Genomic DNA, 23,451 nt, shown 5'->3' on the forward strand with positions numbered 1-23,451 from the left:
CCTCCCTGACATTCGGTTCTATTTATTTAATGAATCATAATGCGATCGTAGCCTATTATTCAGTCCACTATTTATGTTTATATTAAATATAAATATATATTTATGTTTGAGACATCAACCACTGGTTGATGACCATATGTTTGTATAAACTGTAGGTAACAAGTGGTAAAATGTACACATAGGTCATAAAAACCATAATGATATTTACACTTAAATATTTTCTTCTCATGTTAACGTGAGCGAAAGCTCCTCCCATTCGTTGTCTGATTGGCCTTTCGCAAATTCGCAAGGATTTCTGGGTAGTTAAAGTGCGTGAAGCCTGCATCCATGCGGGCTTCGCGGAAGACCGCTTCAAGGGTACAAAGGGGGCGCTGCTGAGCACACTTCAGAACGTTAAAATGATGAATGGGACGGGCTACGGACTCGTAGACTCAGCGAGCACGCGCAATTTAAGTCCACGAGACCGAAAGTCCACATGAAGTGTGTCATTTGGGACAGGGCCTATATCACTGGGAAACGCTTAGCGTTAAACTTTCTGAGTCCATCTGCTTGCCTGTAGCTATATAGCCTACAGCCTTCTCAATAGGTGCGAGTTTGGTCTTTTATATCACTGTATTAGTCCATTAAGGTAAGTGTTTTATATGTCCAGCAATCCTGAATTATTGAGGGGAACCCATTGCAGCACATCGCCACGATATAAAGTTAAAGATACAATATGTAACAATTTTGTAATAAAAGATCCAAAAATCACTTGGACAGTGTGATATATTTCCTGCAGTTATGTACTTACAATATCCCAAAAGTCTCCAAAGATTTTTTATTTCAGAGAAATCCCAATTTTAAATAATTGTCCGTCCCGGAAAAAAATTTCGCCTATCAGTGACGCAATATCCGCACCATCCTTGGTTTCCGCAATATCACGTGGACAAATGCGTTAGAAAAAAAAGTTGCTCTAGCCAGGACACGAACTCGGGTCTCCCACGTTATATGATGGCAAACGTGCCCACGACACTATCGTGATGCGATAGCATATAACAATATTAAATTATACAAAATTGTCGGCCGCGTCCCCTCACCCACGCATGTACGTTAATAGCCTATTATGATTTCCGTCATTATTTTAATATATTTGTGTACCAGGTGCAGTCCGTGACCGAGATTATGGCAGTGCAATTAAATACAATCGGATATCTGTTGTTAAAAAATATTAAGCCATTACTTGCAAATGTCCGTTCAAATTTAATTTTACTACGATTGGTTTGAACACGTAAAACAACACTTTTTTTCTACATCCTAAAACTAACGTTACATCCTAAAACTACGCAGCATTAACCTAACAAATCATTTGACAAATAGCTGTAACAGGATAACATAGCATTACATTTCGCGTTCCTTGTAGTTAATTCATTATATCATGACATAACATTTCGCGTTCAGACGTACAGGTAATACAAAAACGAATAAATTACCTCATCCGTGAACATGATTCATTAATTCCATACGTCTCTGGATGTTGAAAACGACATCTCCCATCGTTCTACTCTCCTTCATCATCAAGTTTCGCCTTTGTTATTGTTGGAAACAGCGCCCTCTTGTGGCTCAAAATCTTACATACTGTATCTTTAAGGCAACTAAAAAACCAAGAGAAATAACGTTATCTAACGTAAGTTACCTCAAATCTAACATTTGTTCTGTAATGTTACATCAGCATCGGGGGAATTCATTATAATCTCGTTCAAAACTCTCGTTCAAAAAATGCAAGAAAGATGCATTAATTAAACGTAAAAACAGCCCTCATAATAATCACAAATACACTTACATTTCTATAAATCAGTTTTTATGAATGAATGAATGGCTTGCTCTAACTGTTGCTCTGGTCTTCGTCAACAACACGCGCTTGCACCCCCTGCTGGTGAGGTTGATTAACAGCAGATGGAGATTATGCTCGGTAATCTACTGCTTTTCTACTGTGATGAATTTACTGTCGAATTTGAACCACTGAATTTGTGGAAGCGAATTTGTAAAGCGAAATTAAATGGACCGAAAATTGCCTGTTGTTGTATTTTTAAACAGTTTGAATATTTTGGAAGTGAAATATGAAAGGTGAATATGGATTATTGAATTTGTATTAATGAAAATGTGTTTGAAATGTTTTGAATTAAAATATTCACAGCTTATCCCATGTTGAATTTCAGCCCATAGAAAGACATGAAAATGCAAGCATGGTTAATACAATGCATTTTTTTTTTCAAGTAGTGCAATTCAACAGGCTTTTTTTATTTCAAAAACATTTGCCATTATTTCACTTCTATATATTTCACTCAGTTTTTTTATTATTCTCATTAAATCATATGATTATTAGGATGTTTTAACCATTATGTTGCTTTTCTGACTATAATGTGACAAGTAATATGCTATTGCAAAATGAATACTGTGTTTGAATAGTGATACAAAAAATAACCTGTTTTCTGATGGTCCTTTCCTTTGTCATATTAAGATCAATAATATCCGATGGCTGTCTGGGTGTAGAAAGTGATGATCATGGCAGATTAACCCAAGGGAACAGACACAAACAAACACAAACACGAACATACTGTTCTGTGGCTGACAGTCGGTAAGAATATCCATCAAAGTGAGTGAAATGATGAAAAATGCCCCACAGCCTGTCATTATCCCGTGCTCATTCTTAGTTCTGCGAGAACACATTGTTATATGAAATAATTTCACAAATGTATCTTCAAGCTGTCCTTGTTTAGACTGGAGCGTGTTTACATATTATAGACGCAACTACAGGTGCAGTAATTATGATAGTTTATCAAGCATGAAGGGATGCCAATATGAAACTTTGTCTGGTGGGCTGCTGCCATCTGTTGGTACAAATGTATAACTGCAAATAATGAAAACCGTCATGTAAACTCGAGGATTCCCAAACTTTTGTCTCAGCCAAACCCATTCAACCCAAAATATTTACTTGAAGTATCTGTACATTTTTACAATTAATATTTTGATAATTTAACTGTAAATTTGCATGGTCATGATTCTCTAACATATGACATGCAGGTAAACAATACAATATTTGATATACTTTTATATAAATATTTATGCATATACAATATTTAATCAAATATTTTAGTCAGTGTTTTGTTTGTATTTTGAAAATTTACATTTTTATGATTTAATGAGTGTTATTTTTGTATTTATATGCAATTATAGTATTTATTATTTTGAATTAGCTTTAGATTTCATTTTAGTTGACGTTTTGTGCTGTTCTTTTTTTAATAAATATATATATATATATATATATATATATATATAGATATAGATATATATTTAGCTTACATGTATTTTTTTATTAGTACTCAACATTTCTAAATTTCGGTTATGTAGTTTACATTTTTAGATTAGATTAGTTTAGATTTAGGTTAGATTTTTCATCTAATATATATATATATATATATATATATATATATATATATATATATATATTAGCTTTATTTAAATTTTAAAAAATGAGTTGTAATATTTTTATAATAGTTTTAGTTAACAATAAAATCACTGGATTAAATTATTTAATTTTTAGTTTTTTTTAACTCCCGAACCCCAGTTTGGGAAACCCTGATGTACAGTAGCTCATCCTTTATACTGTGAGTGTGAAGCAGCATTAAACAATAAACTAATCAGAAGGAAACCAAATCCGTTTCAAATATACACATTTATAATTTATTAAGCTTTCAGATTCTTAAGAGAGAATCATTTGGTCCCAAGAAAGATGTTAGAGCACAATAATCAAAATAGAATCACATTAAATGAAAAAGAAAAAGAATCAGATAATTATTTGTTTTGCTTACAAATAACCGTTGGATTTTGGAAGTTCAATGACATAAAATCAGCATTAGTGAAACTACAGTAAGTGCAGCTCTGAACACCTGAGAGTTTGATCCCAGATTCACTCGTCTCTTTTCTAAAGTCTCCAGACTTAAATGAGTGTCACAGTTTCAGCAAAAACAGACTACAGCACAATAATAGTCCAATAGCATTATGTCCCCTGAGAAGAAGAAAAGGTTTTATTGAGCTGCGAGATGAGGTTAATTGTGTTGTGAGTCCAAAAATGATCCAGGCTGATTGATTCAATGAGGATGTGAGGATGTGGGACATGTGTTAGGTAAAGGAATACTTCATTGAACACTGACCAATACAAACTGAATGTTAATGCTTAAAGGGTTTGAGTAATAAAATAAAAAAAAGGTATATATATACACACAAGACGTACGTCCTACAATCAGACGAGGACAGTAGTGATGTCACGTTTGTTGAATGCATCTTCAGTGAGCTTCAGTAAGATGTAAAAAATCCTTCCGTGATTTTCCGTGGTCCTTCCTTCAACCAACACATCTTATTTCGCTATTTGTTTGTTTCATGCTTGCTGCCGAGAAGATCTGTGCTGAGTTTCACCATTGAACGACACTCGGTTTTGTCAAAAGCCGAGGCGTCAGGTGGACAGGTGTGTGGCGGAGCTTCCACGACCCCCAGAGGTAACAGGTTCTGTGAGCTCGATTGTGCTACGGTGTTTTCCATTGAGGAGTGAACTGGTGGTTTGGCTCCAGAGCGACAGGTGTGCGTGGAAAGGTCTGAAGCCTGGGCCGGGTGTGAGTCTGGGGAGGAGCACAGGAAAGCAGACAGAGGGCAGTCCGGAGAGGAATATTTGGCCAGCACCTGTAGCTGCTCAGGTTTGAGGGAGGCTTCAGCACAGACCCTCTCGTACAGGCCTGAGTAACTCTGCCAGGTCTTCAACTGCATCTGATTCAGCTTTATCCGTTCTACTGTCAGCTTCTCTCGCTCGCTCCTCTGCAGAGAACAACAAAAAGATATATACCGGTACATTAAAAAAAATGAAGATTTATCCATTTGAAATGCATACAATTTCACTGGATTGCACAATTTTAACATGAACCAAAAAAAAAAAAAAGTATTGTGATGCATATTTGTCAGTCATACATAAATTAATCTATTTGATCTTAATTAGATAGTCATATATTCAAAAAACATTTATTCAAATACGTCTTAGAATCAGCATAAAAACATTGTGAAATCAATTACATTTATTCAGTTCAAATAAAGCTGTGGCACAAGCAATATTCAGGAGGCTGAAATGTATGAAATTGAAACAAATCGGATTTATTGATGATATATTTATATACCTGGTTATTCATTCAGTTCAGTGTATTATTATTCAGTTCAGTTTATTATATTTAGTTTATTAGTGCTAATACAAATATTTTACCTGTTTCATTTATGCATGACTGACAAATACGCATCACATTAAGTTCATTAGTCTGTTCATGTTAAAACTGTGTAATAATATATAATAATAATAATCCTAAAGGTTGGACATTTTATATGCAATTCAAATACATAAATATTAAAATTAGACAAAAATATTTTTAGGTGGATCTGTATAATCTGTCATATTTCACCCAAAAATCTAATAATAACAAATCAGATTTTTCTTAAAGAAAATAAAAGGTATATATTTTTTTTATTATATTTCAGCACCTTTCCCCCCTAAATTATCATTACCATAAATAATAAATAAAATATTTATAAATGATCATTGTATTATTTTATTTTGTATTTTTAACTAATGAAACCCACAATGTAAAATCCTGTTCATTTTTATTTATTTAAGTCCTAAAATAGTTTAGTATTTTCTTTAATAACAATAAAGTCTCAAATTTTTCTTCTTTGATTTTGGGGTGTGAAATTCACTGAAATAGCAGCTGTAGATCAAAACGTTCATCCCGAATGATATATTATGATATACAAATAATATTTGAGGTGCTTGTGTACAGTTATGACCTTTGAGCCTTTAGGGCTTCCTTCGGATACTCACCAGTTTCTCGATTTCACACTCCAGGTTGTGTATGCAGTCCAGTTTCCGCTTGCGGCAGCGACGGGCAGCGATCCGGTTTTTGCTCCGTCTGCGGATGTCGTGCACAACATCGAGCTGCTCCCGTGTCAAGCACTGCTGCTTCAGCATCTGCTGGAAGTCGTTCCTGCTCAGAGACACGATCTGATCCACAGAGAGCGGCAGCTCCATCTGCAGTGAAGGAACAGAGTCAACATGTCTATCATCAACTAAACAAATATGTCAGATTCCTCCTGCTAAGTCATGGCACCAGCTCTGTTTATATTTGAAACACTATAATGTTAACTTCTGTCTAATTTAGAGAGTACCGGTAAAAGATTAATGGGTTAATAAGGTCCTCATTCAGGACGTTTGTGGACTTTTGACTTCACTGCAAGTCTGACTGGTCATTATCAGGTGTGCAAAGTAGGTACATTCCAGCCTGCTCAAACGGCACTGAACAGGGCAAAGTCCAGCATGCATTAACAAATAGAAAAACTCTTACCACAGGTGCCGGGTTTTAGCTTACTATGGAAGCTTGTTTCGTACACAGAGTAAAAAAAGGGTAATTGCGACTTTTTAATCTCACAATTAGTACTTTTTTCTCGCAATTACGAGTTTACATCTCGCAATTCTAACCTTTTTCTCAGAATTGTGTGATATAAACTCGAAATTGTGAGTTATAAAGTCAGAATTGTGTGCTATACTGTAAAGTCGATTTGCCAGTTAAAAAGTCTGAATTGCGAGATATAAACTCACAATTCGGACTTTTTGTCTCGCAATTGTGACTTTATCATGCAATTCTGACTTTATAACTTTCAATGAAGAGTTTTTGAGAAATTGTGAGAAAAAAGTTTACAGGTGAAACTCGAAAAAAATTTATATTGTGCAAAAGTTCATTTCAGTAATTCAACTTAAAAGGTGCAACTAATATATTATATAGCCTCATTACATGTAAAGTGAGATATTTCAAGCCTTTATTTGTTATAATTTTGATGATTGTTGATTTTGATGATTATGGCTTACAGCTATGGAAACCTTTTCACAATATTCTAATTTTGAATTTGGGGTTTTCATAAGCTGTAAGCCATAATCATCATCAAAATTCTAACAAATAAAGGCTTGAAATATCTCACTTTCCATGTAATGAGTCTATATAATAGATTAGTTTCACATTTTAAGTTGAATTACTGAAATAAATGAACTTTTCTGCGATATTCTAATTTTTCGAGTTTCACCTGGAAACTCACAATCGCGAGAAAAAAGTCAGAATTGCACGTTTATATATCACAATTCTGACTTTATCTCTTGCAATTGCGAGTTTATATCTAGCAATTCTGAGAGAAAAAAAGTCAGAATTGCGAGATGTTAACTCGCAATTGTGAGAGAAAAAGACGCAATTATCTTTTAAAATGTTTTATTATATGGTGGAAACAAACTTCCATAGCTCACTGCTCCACCACCAACTGTATTTATTTATTTTATTTTTTTCGCTTGACCAATATTTTTAAAATATTGACTTAATAGTAGGTATGCTGACAAATGGCACCATTTGGAGGGTCTCATACTAATGACATGTATGGCTGGCTAATTATTCAACTGAAAAATAATAATAACAGCAACTCATACTTAAGAAATGCAACAACAAAAAACATACATTTTCAACCATTTTGATAAATTTTGGATTCAACCAAATTTGGATAAATATAATGACATTAATAATACAAATTATTATGATTATTTTAATACTATATTTATATCAATGCAATTCATATAATTGTATTAATTAATTATATCATTATTAATTATATTAATTAAAATGCTGTTAATAACAACAACAAAATATGAATTATTATTATTAATTTAAATATATAATTGTATTTGCATAACATATTCATAATCTTCATCAAATCGGTTTTAATAAAGCAATATATCAATCTCTATTCATGTTCCATCTATAAAGTAAGTCCATCTTTTATTATCCATCAGGACTGTCAGAAGTTTGATCACTTAATGTAATACACACCTCTCCTCAACAAAATGCACAGTTTAAGATAAAGGTTTGTTCAGATCAATGAAGCACCACTGTAGCGTATGGGAGCCGAATGCATGATTCGTTTATCTGAACAATGTACACATTCTTGCCAGAGACTAAGAAGACCCCTTGGGACTTTAAGCACAGGATATTGACCACTTGATTAAGTTAATGAATAACAACCAGAACACAGCCCTGTTCTTTAAGTTTTCAAAGATCACCCTGTTTTGCGTCAAAAGTGACCCACAAAAGCGCTATTCAGGACACAAACCGACATTGTCCACTGATATGATTACTGACTCCCCAAAGGTTCGTCACGAGGTCCGAACTTTGAGTAACTCAACACACCCCCAAACTCCCATTCCAAGATCACGTGATGCCTTAAAGACATTGACTTTTTACACACACACACACACACACACACACACACACACACACACACACACACACACACACACACACACACACTCATACACTCATGGACTCTCATGAAACTGAAATTTCCACATATGATCCAATAGCAATGTTCTTGATATATATATTTTTATGTGTATAATTGGTCAAGATAATGTCTGAGGTATATATATATGCAACGTTATTATGTTAATCAAAAATCACTATGCTAGTGATTATGAGGAAATTAGGTAACCCTGTATTTCTTTCATCCAAAAAACGTCATTCGAGGTGTCATTGTAATGGGAAAAACATGTCAGAGTCGAATCTTGTCTGCAAAGTACAATAATATGCATTTATTCTAGGAAATACCATATTTCTAAATATGAATGTTAAATATGATCTCTCACATGACATAGTCATTCTTCACAAACAAAGAAACATCTTTTCCGCTCCAGATCAGAAGACCTGATTTGCTGTTGTCCCAAAAAGAAGGCGTAAACATATGTTTTAAAAGGTAGAGTCCCCCTCTCTTTTTTTCTCTTTCCAACGCTATCCAACTCTCTTACGGCTCTTGAAGAAAACAAGCCTCTCCAGCGAGCTTCTCGCTCTCTGACCTCACCTCCTGCCTCTTCTCCCCCACGCAACGCTTCTCCAAGGAACATCTGAGAAGGGCACCGGCCTGCTCACTCGGACAACACATGTTTGAGTCGTAGCTGTTGTTCTTGCAACTAAGTTATTCGCCTCTTCCTTCACGGGAGATGAATCTTATTTTCCGGTAACGTTACATTCAGTGAGCCTTTTAAGCTTCCCGCGACACCGGAAGACGCAGCAGAAACAGGACACCGTCCGCGCTCCCTTTCTCTCAGCATCACCCGAACAGAGAACAAACTAGCAAGTATTGACCTCTTTAAAGCTGATTCCAGGTGTCTCTTGAAATTAGGTTCCTGTCTGTAATTATTACCAGCTATTCTCTTTCTCTCTTCTTATTTTCTCTCTTTCATTTCATCCACTCTGATCACGCTATTTCTTATGTTCTTGTTTGTTTAAATGTTTGTTTGTTTTATTGTTTGCATTTTTACGTACGTTTAGCCTATAGTTGTAGCTCATGTAATCTCTAGTTTTGCCATTTATTAAAACCCATTCATACTTTGACTGTCTCCGTGTTTGAAAAACCCATTTTATGAAGTCACTGAAATGCCAAAGATCTAATTAAGCTACACGCTCGATATTATTGACTACTTTGAGTAGTTTTAATTCATAAACTCAGAAAGTCTTATGTTCATGGCCAGAAGATAAACTTTCTTGGAGTTTGTAAACACGGTAATACCCTTTGCTGATCTGTGATAAGCTATCTTACATAGGTACACTTGGTGGAGTGACTGATTTTAAAAACGAGACCAGATCAGTTAATAGGTAAATACCGAAAATTGATAAAGTAAATGTATGTGCGATTTATTAATTATGACCATGAGTTATGATTATTAATATTTCCAAAATTCCCTATTGAGCTAATTCGCATGGACCCAGAGTCCGAGTCATTTATGTTACATATTGGTGGAGAATGCGGGCATTTCAAACTTTGTTTTATGGGCAAATTCAGTTTCAGTTAAATGTGTAGCCTATTATGGGTATACTAATAATTGTGCACACGCATCATGAAATTGTGAGATAAGTCGCAAAACGCGAACTCACACCTAACTGACTGAGGCAAAAAGCCGAAATCAGTAACGTTACATCTTAACAAGTTGCTAAAATATGCCTAGACATTTTTATCACTGTTAAGTGCTAAAGTAAACTGCAGTTCATAATATTTCATTTGTCCCTGTAAAGACGAAGCAAACTCTTTGCAGTGGTACATGTAATATTATTTAAACCGACTAAATAAGACGAAGAAATCTCTTTTTAGTGCGAAGACGTAAATCTGAATTGAGCAAGATTCCTCATTTACAGTCGTAATAGGCCTTATATTATATCGTTCGCAACGATAATCTCCTGGTTAAATCCTGGCGTAGCTAACCAGGGCAAAAAAAAAAACCTAGCATGTCATTCATAAAAATGCTGCACACCGATCAGTGTTAGTATGACTGTAAGTGGAGACCATTAGAACATGTGCTAAGCAGACGATTAATTCCTGTTTGTTCATAGTTCTATAAATTAAACAGACGAATAATTCCTGTTTGTTCACAGTTCCATTAAGTAAACAGATGCATATAGGCTAATTCCTGTTTTTATTTAAACTGTTTCATGTATAATGTGTAATTAAACAGATGATTAATTCCTGTTAGTCACATTTTGTGAAACTCGCGTCATTTGTCGCATGCAACCGAGCGCAAAATGAGCCCAAATGTATATTGTGATTCTAAGATAAAAATCTGCAGTCTCAGTTGCTGAATCACTCTGACCAACACTAGAGCCCTTTAGGTGTGTGTGTGGCAGTTCTCAAATTACGCGCTTCCCACTGACGTCAGCCTGCATGAGCGCAATAACGCCACCTTGTGGACGCTCTCAGATAATACCTGTTTTTCATGCTCTGCAAATAATTTTCTTTTTCCTCTTCCCCGACTATAGAAGGAATGATCTGACTCTCAAATACTTAACTGCATTCAAAGCTTAGCTTATGCTGATATTATTTGGAGTTAGACAATTCTCTTTTCTGTTTCTGACTGTCACACTTTAAGTGTGGTTCGAAAAAACTTTTCAAATTAAAGTTTAAATTTGATTCACTCAGTTCATTGATAGTCCACCTAGGAGGCACGCCACCGTGTGGCCATCCTGGGTCGACTTATCAATATCTGTTTTACCCCCAGTCTGCATTTGAAGTGTCCCAACATTAATACCCTCCTTATTTGATTATTTTATAATCAATACTAATAACTTCAGTGTTATTGTAAGGATTATAGGAAGTCATTCTAATTTTCTTTTCTTCTTTATTATTATTTGGACCTCTCCTGGCATGCTTATTTGAATTTTAATTTAAACTAGTTTGAATTTTAATTTAAATTGTGTCTACTCAAGCAGGTGGACCACTGAGAGGAAATACGCCCCTCCCCTTTGTGGCACAAACCCACAACTGCGGCCGGTCTTTTCTTCTGGGTTCATTCTGTCTTTTCATTATTTTATTTTATAAAAACATTTTTATTACAATTTTTTTTTTTTAATAAAATAATTTTTGTATTCATTTTTTTTCATTATTCCTAATTTTTCTTTATCTCTCTTTTGGGCAGGTTATTCTGATAATTACCATCAGTTATCATAATTCCCTTTTGTTGTATCATTATTTTAGTAAAGCCTTTGCCTCTGACTCCTGCATACATATTTACTCAATTTGGTGAAACCAGAAAGCCTTAATTCACTTTAGGTCTAACGCTGTCATCCCTTATTGTGTATCTAGTGGCAGGACTCCCTCAGTGCACTGTGGTGAGTCGAAGGTCATCACTGGTTGGTTTCCAGTGGCCGGGGATCGTCTGTCCGGCGTTACCGACACTGCGCTCCGTCTGGTGTTGGGACCGTCGGAGAGTCTGACCGCGCCCGCTGGTTTCCGCCTGGGTGACCTCTACTCACCCCAGGTAAGCTAAAATTGATAAAACCCATCCACTTATTATGAATCGCAGAATACTAGATATTCCTCCGGATATATTTTAAGTGTTTGGCCCACCTTTTTCTCTCTAAGACACACCTTCTTCCGAGGTCCTGTCCCGATAATCCACGCATCTGCTGGCCCTTTCAGGAACTCAAGCAACGTTAGGCTTAGGCCTCTTTATTTTACATAACGCTCCCCGTGTTGTTGTTTGTGACATTTCATTGCAGACCAATTCACTTCCTTGTGTTGTTTCCCTTTGATCTTCCCTACCTTCAACTTTGTCTTTTTCTCCATTCTGTTGTGATTTGTTTCTCCCATTTCACTTAGAGACAGAACCTAAGAGAGACCCCAGGCAAGCTGAATAATAGAGTGACGATCAAAACCAGCGTCGCAAGACGACCACCAGGCTAACGCCTGTCAAAATTTCTATTGTGGATTTCACCCATACCCACGAAATTGGCTCCGCTAACTGTCGGCATCAGTTAGCCCCGAAATTCTCATAGACGGCATAGCCCGTATGAGTATAGCTCATTAACCCTAAAGCAAACTTGCATTTTGTCTCTTTTTGTGTGTGCTGTGCTTCTCTCGCCCATAGTACGCAGAGATGGCGAGCTCACCCAGTCCCGCAGTCCGCTGGCACGACCTCGAGACATGGCTGCGAGAAATGACGACAACCGTTCTGGCCCAGGACGCCGTTGACCCACAGCACCTGGACCAGTTTGAGACCTACGATCCAACCCAGAAGTACGACCACGAGCAGCTGGCCAAAATCTTCGGAAACCTCGCACTCAACCTTGTCACCAAGGCCCGGGCCAGTGAAAGGACCAACCTCGACCTGGAGCAGAAGGCAGCCGCACTACAGCTCCAGGCCACAGAGGCCCGGAGGAACCAGGCCCACACCCAAAGTCATCTAGACAAGCTTCTGCTCCAGACCGAGAAAGAGGACGCCACAGATCCAGAGCTACAGAAAGAAGTAGAAAGACTTCGAAAGGCCCTGCAAGATCTTCGCCTCGACACAGACCAAAGAGAACAGTCGGAGAAAGAAACCCGTAAAGATCTCGACGAAAGACTCCAACAAAGTGACGCTCTCCTCGAGAGGGCAAAGACTGAACTAAGAGACAAAAACGCTAAAGCCACAGCCTGTGAAAAACACTTACAGGTGGCCAGAGCTGAAATCCATGAGCTTACTCTGCAGAGACATGATCTCAGAGACGAACTTGACATTGTTCACAGAGAACTGAGCCATTCTTACAGACTTAACAGTGACCGGGTAGGGGAAACACACACCACAAAGTTTCCCCTGACCAGCCGGTACACACCAGCCAGCCAACAGAAACCCCTGTCAGCAGAAAGGGGGGAGCCCTCACAGAGAACACTTACCGCTCAACGCGGCACGGCTCCCAAAGCTGAAGGGGGCGGAGCTGAAAAGGGTCAGAATCCCCCCCAGACGGATTGGGCCCCCAGCAACAGCTCCTCCCCCACAGACTTTGACAAGTTGGCCAGAAACATCCCCACGTTCACTCCAAACCTTGCAGGAGGCCATGATGTACATGCTTACCTTCAAGACATTGACTTTCACCTGCAAACTGTCGCCAACGTGACAGCTTGGGACAAGTTTTACCTGCTCAGAATTACGTCTAGCCGTGACGTGCGCAGCTTCCTAGACCGTCAACCAGAGACTGTCAAAAGGGACTACCAGCAGCTGCGACAAGCTTTGATCCGTGAATTCTCTGATCCAGAATCAGAACAAGGGTTCATCGCCGCCATGGACATCAAACAGGCCCGACCTGAACACCCACAGACCTACTACAGCCGACTCCGACACGCCTACTTCGGAGCACGAAACGAGCCCGTTATGGAAGAAGATGTCAACTTCAGGACGCTGTTCCTCCGAAATCTGCATCCCACAGTGAGTCATCACTTAGGCGTTCTGGCCTGTCCACGTAGCATGTCCACTCAACAGCTACGTGACTTGGTCCACAAAGCTTACACCAAGCAAAAGACTATTTCCAAAAAGACTGTAAAAGACCCCACAATCGACTCTGTCTCTGAGCACTGCTCAGAGCTAGACACAGAGGGTGCCCAACAGCACCACAGTCACAGACTTCACCACAGAGAGTCAAGACCGTTCCAAGCCAGCAAAGGGCAGCACAACCGTGACGGTGCTCATCCAAAGCATCGGAGCGAGCGCTCTAAGAGGTTCTGGGACCAGCATCACCCGCCGTCCAGAACTCCAAGCCCAGAAAGCCGGCCCTGGAACCCCTCTCGACATGCTACTGGTAAGCCCAAGCCTCATCGCACACCAGAAAAACACAGTGCAGCCACGTCGGAGACAGCAGAGATCGTGAGGATGCTGAAAGAGTTTCTTCACAAGAAACATCGCAAGAGAGACAAGGACGAACCAGACATCTTATGTCTAAGCATAAGAACTGAAACCAACACCCTGTTTGACTGCTATCTGCCTGAGCCAAGCACCACGAACACTGCTCGTCCCCCACAGACTACAGGGCTAGCTGTCACACCACAAAGTGACAGCTCCACTCCAGCACCACGGCTGACAGCTGCACACCCTACACGAAACAGCACAACACATCACACCTGGGACCAACATCACAAAGTCCCAGGAAGTGCTGTTCCGGCTAGCTGCCCCCGCAGCAAGCCACACATCCCTCCCGGGGACAACCCACCAGACATTGTTATCAAATCGCAACCCATGAACCTTGCTGTTGCATCACCAAATAGCAGCTCCACTCACTCCCTCCATGCAACTGCCCCCCAGAACACTGTTTGTCGGTCACCAACTAGTGAACTCATTGTTGCATCACAAACTGACAACACCTGTCATGCATTCCGGCTGACAACAACAGCCCCGACGCCAACGTTTCTGGGCAACCTTCTCGAAAGGGGGGTGACCAGGAAACCCTACCTAGCCTGCACTTTGGAGAAGGAAGTAAAACTTGAAGCCTTGATAGACACAGGAGCAGACCTCACTGTGATCTCATCTCAACTTTTCAACAGACTCAAAGTTGAAGCTAAGAGACAGATTCGAACTCTTGAATCTCACACTTGTGAACTAAATGTGCATTCATACAGCCAAAATAGCATCCGGTTTGAACAGCTAACTCTAATCCACCTGTCAATAGGTTTTATGTCGCTGACTCACCCTGTGTACGTTTCACCAATGAACACTCATCCACTCATCATTGGCAAAGACCTGCTGGATCGTTTCGAGCCCTTACTGGATTTCAAAAAGCGAACTCTTTGGGCTCAAGTGCCAGAACCTCTCCCCATCCAGTCACACAGGCCACCCGAGCCAGACTGTCAGATCACAGAAGTCACGAGACTTTTCACAGAGCCAGACTGTCAGGTCACACAGTTCATGGGAACTCCCACAGCCAGTCACAACGACACAGACTTAGCACCAGGTCAAGTTTCAAGTTCGCTACCCTGCACCTTCCAGCTCACAAAAGACTTTAACAACTGCTGTCCCAAGGTCAAGACTGACCTGCAGCTACATGACCAAACTCATGCCCGCGCCAAGCCTGGCGCACTAAACAGAAAGCAGGGGTCACACCCGACCCACCCACCCGCCCTCACAGTTGCAGCGACTACACACTGCATAAGACTTTTACAGGCTACACTGCCTAACCCTGTGCCTCTTACGCTGACTCCGCTGTCTGCAACACCCAACATAGCGGACATGCGGGCTTCTGACATCACAACAAAGACTTTGCATTGCCACCGCTCATGCCCCTCCTACCACCCTCGCCCGCCGGCTAAGCTCACTGACAGCCAGTGCCTCACACCGCTGCATAACATGCACACGCTTCATGCACACAACATTACGGGTTCTGCACCTGTTGACATCACAGCGCAAAAGCTTGTGATGAACAGTTGCAAAAGGGGGGTCATGCCAATGTTTATCTATGACGCATCATGTGCGGCACAACACAGCACCAGAGTCACTGACGAGACATTGAAGCAAGCGACCGGCTGGCAGCAAGATGTGACAAAACGTGGGCCAAGGCGAGCTAAACCTAGCTGCCACCCACAAAGTAAAAGAACTGCCCTGTCCAACCAAAGACAACCCTCGTTTGCCTCTTCCTTCCCTTTCTCTCTCTCTCTCCCTGTCATCTGTACCAGGTTGCTGCTGTGGGTCGTCATGCTGTGCTGTCAGCCATCCAGAGGACAGCTGCCACCGAGAGAACAACTGAGACTCCTGATCACCGACTGCGGAACCTACACTCAGCCAGTGTATGGTCGACTCATCCAGTCCCGCCCGGTCTACAGAGCACACTACCCCAGCACCGCAGCCCCATACATCTGGGCAAGTGCCCAACGGACAGAGGACTCCCTCTCGCATGCCAAGGCCAAGGTCGAACACATGCTCAACCAACTTGAGGAAGTGACTGTTACACAATCAGGACTCCTAAGCACCAACCACCGCTCCAAACGGTTCCTGGGAGCGTTGCTCGGAGCCGTAGCTGCCGACAGAACTCTGTTTAACATTGGTATGTCCAGTATCAACACAGCAAACCAGACTGTGAACTCCATGAAACCACTGTTTATTATCTTCCAGAATGACTTTGCCCAGACTCCGCTGATTACAGCGCTAACGACAGACATGCTGTGGGAGGTGAGCTCCTCCAATGACAGCCTAGCCACAGGTGCAATCCCACCGTACCTGAAACTCTTAAGCCTTGTGCGAACTGTGCTGGCTTCCAGCATCACCACGCCAGCTGACCCTCTACAAACACACCTTGCTTACTCTCTGGGTTGCGCCACCCCACTTCACGTCAACCCCGAGCAGAGAGAAGTGGGTTTTCTCCTAAACCTACCCATCATCGAGTCAAAACAAACCTCCAGGCTCAAAGACATTGTCAACATCGGGTCCTGGAAAAGCAGGACCCAGTTCAAGATATGCACTCCAGACGTGGTGGCCTACCACGACAGCGACACCCTGCTGTACCCGGCCCCAAACCTGCACGGGTGCACCTTGACCAAAGACAGTCACTATCTCTGCCCTAGCAAACCCTTCCTCAAAGACAATACTGAAGGATTCTGCGCGTTGCAACCCCTGGCCAGCCACACACGCGGCCCTGCTGAAGCTAAGCCTCGCACAAAAGTCACAGAGACACAAGCAGAGATTGTAGGTGAACGATGGCTGGCTAACACACCTGCGCACACAGCCACTGTCACTCACGAACAGCATGATACAACCAGCCGTGTCAACCTGCTCAGTCAGAGTATGCCGACTCAAGTACCGACAGGTGCCATCTCACACCTCGGTAACCTGTCATGGTACCATCTTCCGAGCAAAGAGTACCAGACAGCACTGGAACTCCCATCCTTTAAGAACTACAACGTCACCTTAGATCCAGAAGGAGATCTCTGGTTTGAGAAAAGGGGGGTCCCAACTCATGAACATTGCTCCTGTCAACACAGCCCTCCAAGCATGGGCAACCGCCAAGCCTGAATACCTCACCTGTGTCTAAACCTGGACCGCAGCTGATACTGTTGTATCTCTCCACAGTCACTGACCACGCCCCGACACTCGTCTTGGCCTTCATCCTGTAACAGACTCAACGAGATGCAAACATCCACAGTCAAGCTCACGAACGCTGTGTCGGGAGATTTCACACGGAATCCCCGGAAAGGGGGTCCCACACCATCGATCGCGCCGCACCTCATCGAGCTGAATACTCAGCCCCAATGACCACCTGCAAACCACAATCATGATTCGCTTGCCATCCGACCATTGTGAGGAGTGTCGTCCGATGATGTCCACACAGGAACTTCATCTGACGAAAAGGGGGACTGTAGCGTATGGGAGCCGAATGCATGATTCGTTTATCTGAACAATGTACACATTCTTGCCAGAGACTAAGAAGACCCCTTGGGACTTTAAGCACAGGATATTGACCACTTGATTAAGTTAATGAATAACAACCAGAACACAGCCCTGTTCTTTAAGTTTTCAAAGATCACCCTGTTTTGCGTCAAAAGTGACCCACAAAAGCGCTATTCAGGACACAAACCGACATTGTCCACTGATATGATTACTGACTCCCCAAAGGTTCGTCACGAGGTCCGAACTTTGAGTAACTCAACACACCCCCAAACTCCCATTCCAAGATCACGTGATGCCTTAAAGACATTGACTTTTTACACACACACACACACACACACACACACACACACACACACACACACACACACACACACACACTCATACACTCATGGACTCTCATGAAACTGAAATTTCCACATATGATCCAATAGCAATGTTCTTGATATATATATTTTTATGTGTATAATTGGTCAAGATAATGTCTGAGGTATATATATATGCAACGTTATTATGTTAATCAAAAATCACTATGCTAGTGATTATGAGGAAATTAGGTAACCCTGTATTTCTTTCATCCAAAAAACGTCATTCGAGGTGTCATTGTAATGGGAAAAACATGTCAGAGTCGAATCTTGTCTGCAAAGTACAATAATATGCATTTATTCTAGGAAATACCATATTTCTAAATATGAATGTTAAATATGATCTCTCACATGACATAGTCATTCTTCACAAACAAAGAAACATCTTTTCCGCTCCAGATCAGAAGACCTGATTTGCTGTTGTCCCAAAAAGAAGGCGTAAACATATGTTTTAAAAGGTAGAGTCCCCCTCTCTTTTTTTCTCTTTCCAACGCTATCCAACTCTCTTACGGCTCTTGAAGAAAACAAGCCTCTCCAGCGAGCTTCTCGCTCTCTGACCTCACCTCCTGCCTCTTCTCCCCCACGCAACGCTTCTCCAAGGAACATCTGAGAAGGGCACCGGCCTGCTCACTCGGACAACACATGTTTGAGTCGTAGCTGTTGTTCTTGCAACTAAGTTATTCGCCTCTTCCTTCACGGGAGATGAATCTTATTTTCCGGTAACGTTACATTCAGTGAGCCTTTTAAGCTTCCCGCGACACCGGAAGACGCAGCAGAAACAGGACACCGTCCGCGCTCCCTTTCTCTCAGCATCACCCGAACAGAGAACAAACTAGCAAGTATTGACCTCTTTAAAGCTGATTCCAGGTGTCTCTTGAAATTAGGTTCCTGTCTGTAATTATTACCAGCTATTCTCTTTCTCTCTTCTTATTTTCTCTCTTTCATTTCATCCACTCTGATCACGCTATTTCTTATGTTCTTGTTTGTTTAAATGTTTGTTTGTTTTATTGTTTGCATTTTTACGTACGTTTAGCCTATAGTTGTAGCTCATGTAATCTCTAGTTTTGCCATTTATTAAAACCCATTCATACTTTGACTGTCTCCGTGTTTGAAAAACCCATTTTATGAAGTCACTGAAATGCCAAAGATCTAATTAAGCTACACGCTCGATATTATTGACTACTTTGAGTAGTTTTAATTCATAAACTCAGAAAGTCTTATGTTCATGGCCAGAAGATAAACTTTCTTGGAGTTTGTAAACACGGTAATACCCTTTGCTGATCTGTGATAAGCTATCTTACATAGGTACACTTGGTGGAGTGACTGATTTTAAAAACGAGACCAGATCAGTTAATAGGTAAATACCGAAAATTGATAAAGTAAATGTATGTGCGATTTATTAATTATGACCATGAGTTATGATTATTAATATTTCCAAAATTCCCTATTGAGCTAATTCGCATGGACCCAGAGTCCGAGTCATTTATGTTACACCTCTAATAAATACAACCAGTCCTCACCTCACACACACGTTCACTGCTGTAAGACTCACTGTCCCCCTCGGTGTCAAAACTATCAGAGTCCTCCCCTGATTGGTTGGAGGGTAAGTACGGACTGCCCTGGGACGTGGATCCCCCCTCTCCATCGTGTAGTTGAGCACCCTCCGCGCCAAAACTCTGCATAAATGGACAATCTAATGCTCTGGAATCCAGGTACCAGTTTTTCGGACAATTTGAGGGTTTCTCCACCAAGCCCAGGCCAGAGGGAGACGCCTGACAAGAATCCTGCCAGAATGTAAGCTGCTTGGCCACCTCGATTTCCTCTGTGCTCCTCTGTTCGCTGCTTTGGTCATCTCTGAGGTCCATGTACGTTCTCTCAGCATCATCTATTCCTGAGCGAGGGGACATTCCCCGGTTAGACAAGTCTCCTGAGTCACAAATGGAATGTGCCGACTCGTTGCCGGTTGGAAAGGATGGCTGGCCTGTGCAAGGACCAGGATTCAGAGGACAAAATTCAGGAAGAAGAGAATCTTCATCTTCGTCCGTTTTGTTGCATGAAAATGTCTCCTTGCAGTCTCCATTGCTTGAGCGAGAAAGGTAGTTTAAAGGACAGTCGTCATCTGTCTTGTCAAGGGACATGGGTGTCGAGTCGCAGACATCCAGACAGGATCGCTCCTTCCCGCAAGCTATTTGAAACTTCCGGTATTTCGGGCACAGGAAGGAGTAATCTGTGTCTTTCCCGCTGTAACAGCTTTTTGCGACATCCTCAATGGCCACCGACGGAGGGCAAGATGGCTCTTTGGCTTTAAGCTGAGGCTGTGAGGGTTGAAGTAATGATTTATCTTCATCAATAGCATCGTCCTTGTTAATCGAGCTCAATTCAACCCTTCGTGATTTGCAGCATTTGGTTTTACAGCACTTCTTCGGGACTTTTGATGTGCTTTTGCTGCTGTCAAAGAACTTGGGGAGAAGGAAGTCAAAGCAGGCTTTGTCCAAGTTCTTAAAACCAAGAACTGAAGCACAGTTACGGATTTCCAGCACATTCTCTTTGGTAAAGATGAGTTTTGAGGTGTAGGCAAAATCCAGCAAGGGTTCAAACCCCTCTGAGGTAACCTTAAGATGGAAAAAAACAATAGATTTTAAATCAAATGCATGAAAATCTGCCTTTTCTTTGCATCACGTCTTATATAAACACTGACGAATTAAATATTTCTGCCACAATGTTGAGCCAAAGATCTCATAAACTTCCTCCTTGAACAATTCAGACCTTTAATTATGTTGTTACCTCATCAGGAAGGTTGATGACAATCCCTTCAGGTGTGTGACTGGACACACGAGCGCTGAAGTAATCACTGCAAGATGCCAGAACTGCCCGGTGGGCCCGGAAACTCTGGGTCTCCGCCACAATAGTCACATCACACAGAAGATCTTTCTTCCTCTGCTCATTCAGACATTGCAGAACGTAGGAACTGTGCACAGATGACTGGAAGGTGAACTTAAACAACTTTGAGCTTTCCATCGACATGTTGAGTCAATCTGTATGGTAAAAACATAAAGAATAGATTTACATGTGCTCAATTCAAGGAAACTGTGTCAAGTGTATACTAAAATGATTCGCAACATGACAAATAGACTGAGATAACTCATTCATTTGGCATATAAATCAGGCATCGCACAGTTTGACCAATGAATTTCAATTTCCTATTATTGGACAAAGATTCAAAATCATTTTATGGATGTTACATGCAGAATTTTTAAAGAGCAATTTCTAACCAATTCAATATTTTAGTGCTGAGCATTAAAAAAAATTGTATGTATGTGTTATATATATATATATATATATATGACCAGAGAATATTATATATATATTCACTATAGAGAAGATTTTCATGTTGTGAACACAATTTTAAAATAACCTGTGATTTTCACACACATTGTGCAACAGTTGCCCATCCACATTTTTAGCGAATTTAGTTCCGGAAGTATTTTAATTAAAGGGTTATAAGCCATGGTCCAAAAACAACCAGCTATGAGTTGAATCACATTACAAACCTTTATTTGAAGAAAAGGTACAAAGCTGTGTACTTTAATGAGTAAAATAACTACAATCCCATGAAGCATTATGAATGACAATCTAATTTTTTTTTTAAATGGATAAATATAAAACTATTGATTTAAAATATTCAGAATCAGTATATTTTACGTTTATTGCAAAATATGCATAGGCCTACACAAATATGTAAGTAGTTTGAGAGCACAGGGAGTGGGTAGGCGATAGAGTATTAGATTTTGTGCAGAACCATGGTAATGTAGTTTTTCAAACAGAATTCCACTGTTGAACACGATTATTTAAAAATAAGTTAAAATAATGTGGACTGTTGACTTCAACAAAAGCATATCATTGCCATGATTGGTTTACCAATAGCTCACAATAGGTCTAAGTCAGCTAGTTTTAAATTTAAAAGAAATGTAATGGGGTTTACTTCTGGAACTCAGAGTAACACTATACGACTCTCTGTTCCAGTTTGTGTCTAGCTTGCGGTGCTTCGTTTCGTGAAGGTGAAAATTCAATTGGCATCACAGCCGACCTTATATTCAGAACTACAGCGCTCATGCTCGCGTAATACTTATTTTAAAAAAGTCTCAAACTCGGACAACAACAAAAGTGCCTCGATAAGAAATGCTTTTTGAAACACTCTATAAGTACGTGTCCTTAGCCACGGGAACTCTTTATCTCAACGGTGACGGTGTACTAGTCTACTGATAATAATTTAACCTAGTCGAGTCATGAGTGTCTATGCATGCGCGCGCGCGCGTGTGTGTGGCGCAAGAGTGTGCGCGCTCTGCTGACTCATTCGGTTTTGCTGATAAAGGATGAGCAAGCATTTTCCCCGTCTGTCCCTTTCCACTAACTCCTCGACTTTATAAAGAACTTAGGGACCAGTTGCCTCATACAGTTCAGCTGGAGTATTTTATGTTGTTGTTAAACGAAAACATCTTAACTCGTTTCCCTAATAATGTGTCGAGGGAAAAAACAACATACGCGCATTTTATGTAATAAATACCGAACATTACGATTGTGCAACAAAACAAGTGAGCAGCCAACAAAGACAGCATAAGGTAGCCTATCTCAGGTGCTTTACATATTTGATGGAACAATCGACGCGCGGATATGATGCCCAAATATGCTGTCTAGGTAGGAAGCTCATTATGTTTTGAGACAGCTAACGTTACGTCCGACGAAAAAAAAGACATCTGTATAAGAATATTATCGCTTCCACGATAGTGATCATTGAAAGACTTCCACCGATATGGCGTGAAACAGAAGAAGATCTGAACTAAGTTCTTTCATAAGTATTAACATTTAAATTGGATATTTTAAACTTTTAATTATAAAGTTTAACGATCTCCATTTTCCATGACTTTCTGTCTCTCAGTTTCGACATACATAAACTAACAAAACCACTAGCTTGCGTATTTACTCACCTGTCATATCACCGGAGAGAGTGAGAGTAAAAGTTGAATTTGACACTACATACTAACTCGGGTTGCTTAAAGCGATCACTTGTAACTATGAAAACAAGGCGGCGCTTGTGTTTCACTCTGGTGTCATGTGACTTCAGCCCAAAATTGTTTTTGTCCCGCCTTCTCAAACACAGCCCCCTTTCATTAGCCCTCTGTCCTGTCAATCATTAACGTCACGACTTTCTTAAAAAAAAAATCGCCACCACCAGACCTCCTTGGTTTTCACCACCCACGCCACACACACACACAAGACAACACATATACATACTGTACGGTACATAATTTAACCTCATCAGTC

At 40.5% G+C, this 23,451-nt stretch overlaps 1 protein-coding gene across 1 annotated transcript; it reads right to left on the minus strand.

Moving 5' to 3' along the window:
* Nucleotides 1–3,588: 3,588 nt before the first annotated feature.
* On the minus strand, nucleotides 3,589–23,315 carry bach1b (BTB and CNC homology 1, basic leucine zipper transcription factor 1 b). The gene is made up of 5 exons (XM_079600802.1): nucleotides 23,115–23,315; nucleotides 20,914–21,164; nucleotides 19,650–20,741; nucleotides 5,891–6,097; nucleotides 3,589–4,845 (listed from the first exon to the last, which is right to left on the minus strand). Exons 2-5 carry the CDS (start codon nucleotides 21,151–21,153, stop codon nucleotides 4,402–4,404), a joined length of 1,983 nt encoding a protein of 660 aa, XP_079456928.1. The 5' UTR covers nucleotides 21,154–21,164; nucleotides 23,115–23,315; the 3' UTR covers nucleotides 3,589–4,401.
* Between the last annotated feature and the right edge of the window lie 136 nt (nucleotides 23,316–23,451).

Source organism: Phoxinus phoxinus (genome assembly GCF_949152265.1).
Source record: "Phoxinus phoxinus genome assembly, chromosome: 23".
In the NCBI taxonomy this organism is placed as follows: domain Eukaryota; kingdom Metazoa; phylum Chordata; class Actinopteri; order Cypriniformes; family Leuciscidae; genus Phoxinus; species Phoxinus phoxinus.

What these genes read in the sequence shown, in the direction of transcription:
- bach1b (XM_079600802.1), bottom strand. Translation starts at nt 21,153, where the DNA reads ATGTCGATGGAAAGCTCAAAGTTGTTTAAGTTCACCTTCCAGTCATCT. An exon ending in GCAGTGAACGTGTGTGTGAG is followed by an intron (nt 6,098 to 19,649) that starts GTGAGGACTGGT and finishes CCTTCACTGCAG; the next exon opens with ATGGAGCTGCCGCTCTCTGT. An exon ending in AGTGTGAAATCGAGAAACTG is followed by an intron (nt 4,846 to 5,890) that starts GTGAGTATCCGA and finishes TGTTCTCTGCAG; the next exon opens with AGGAGCGAGCGAGAGAAGCT.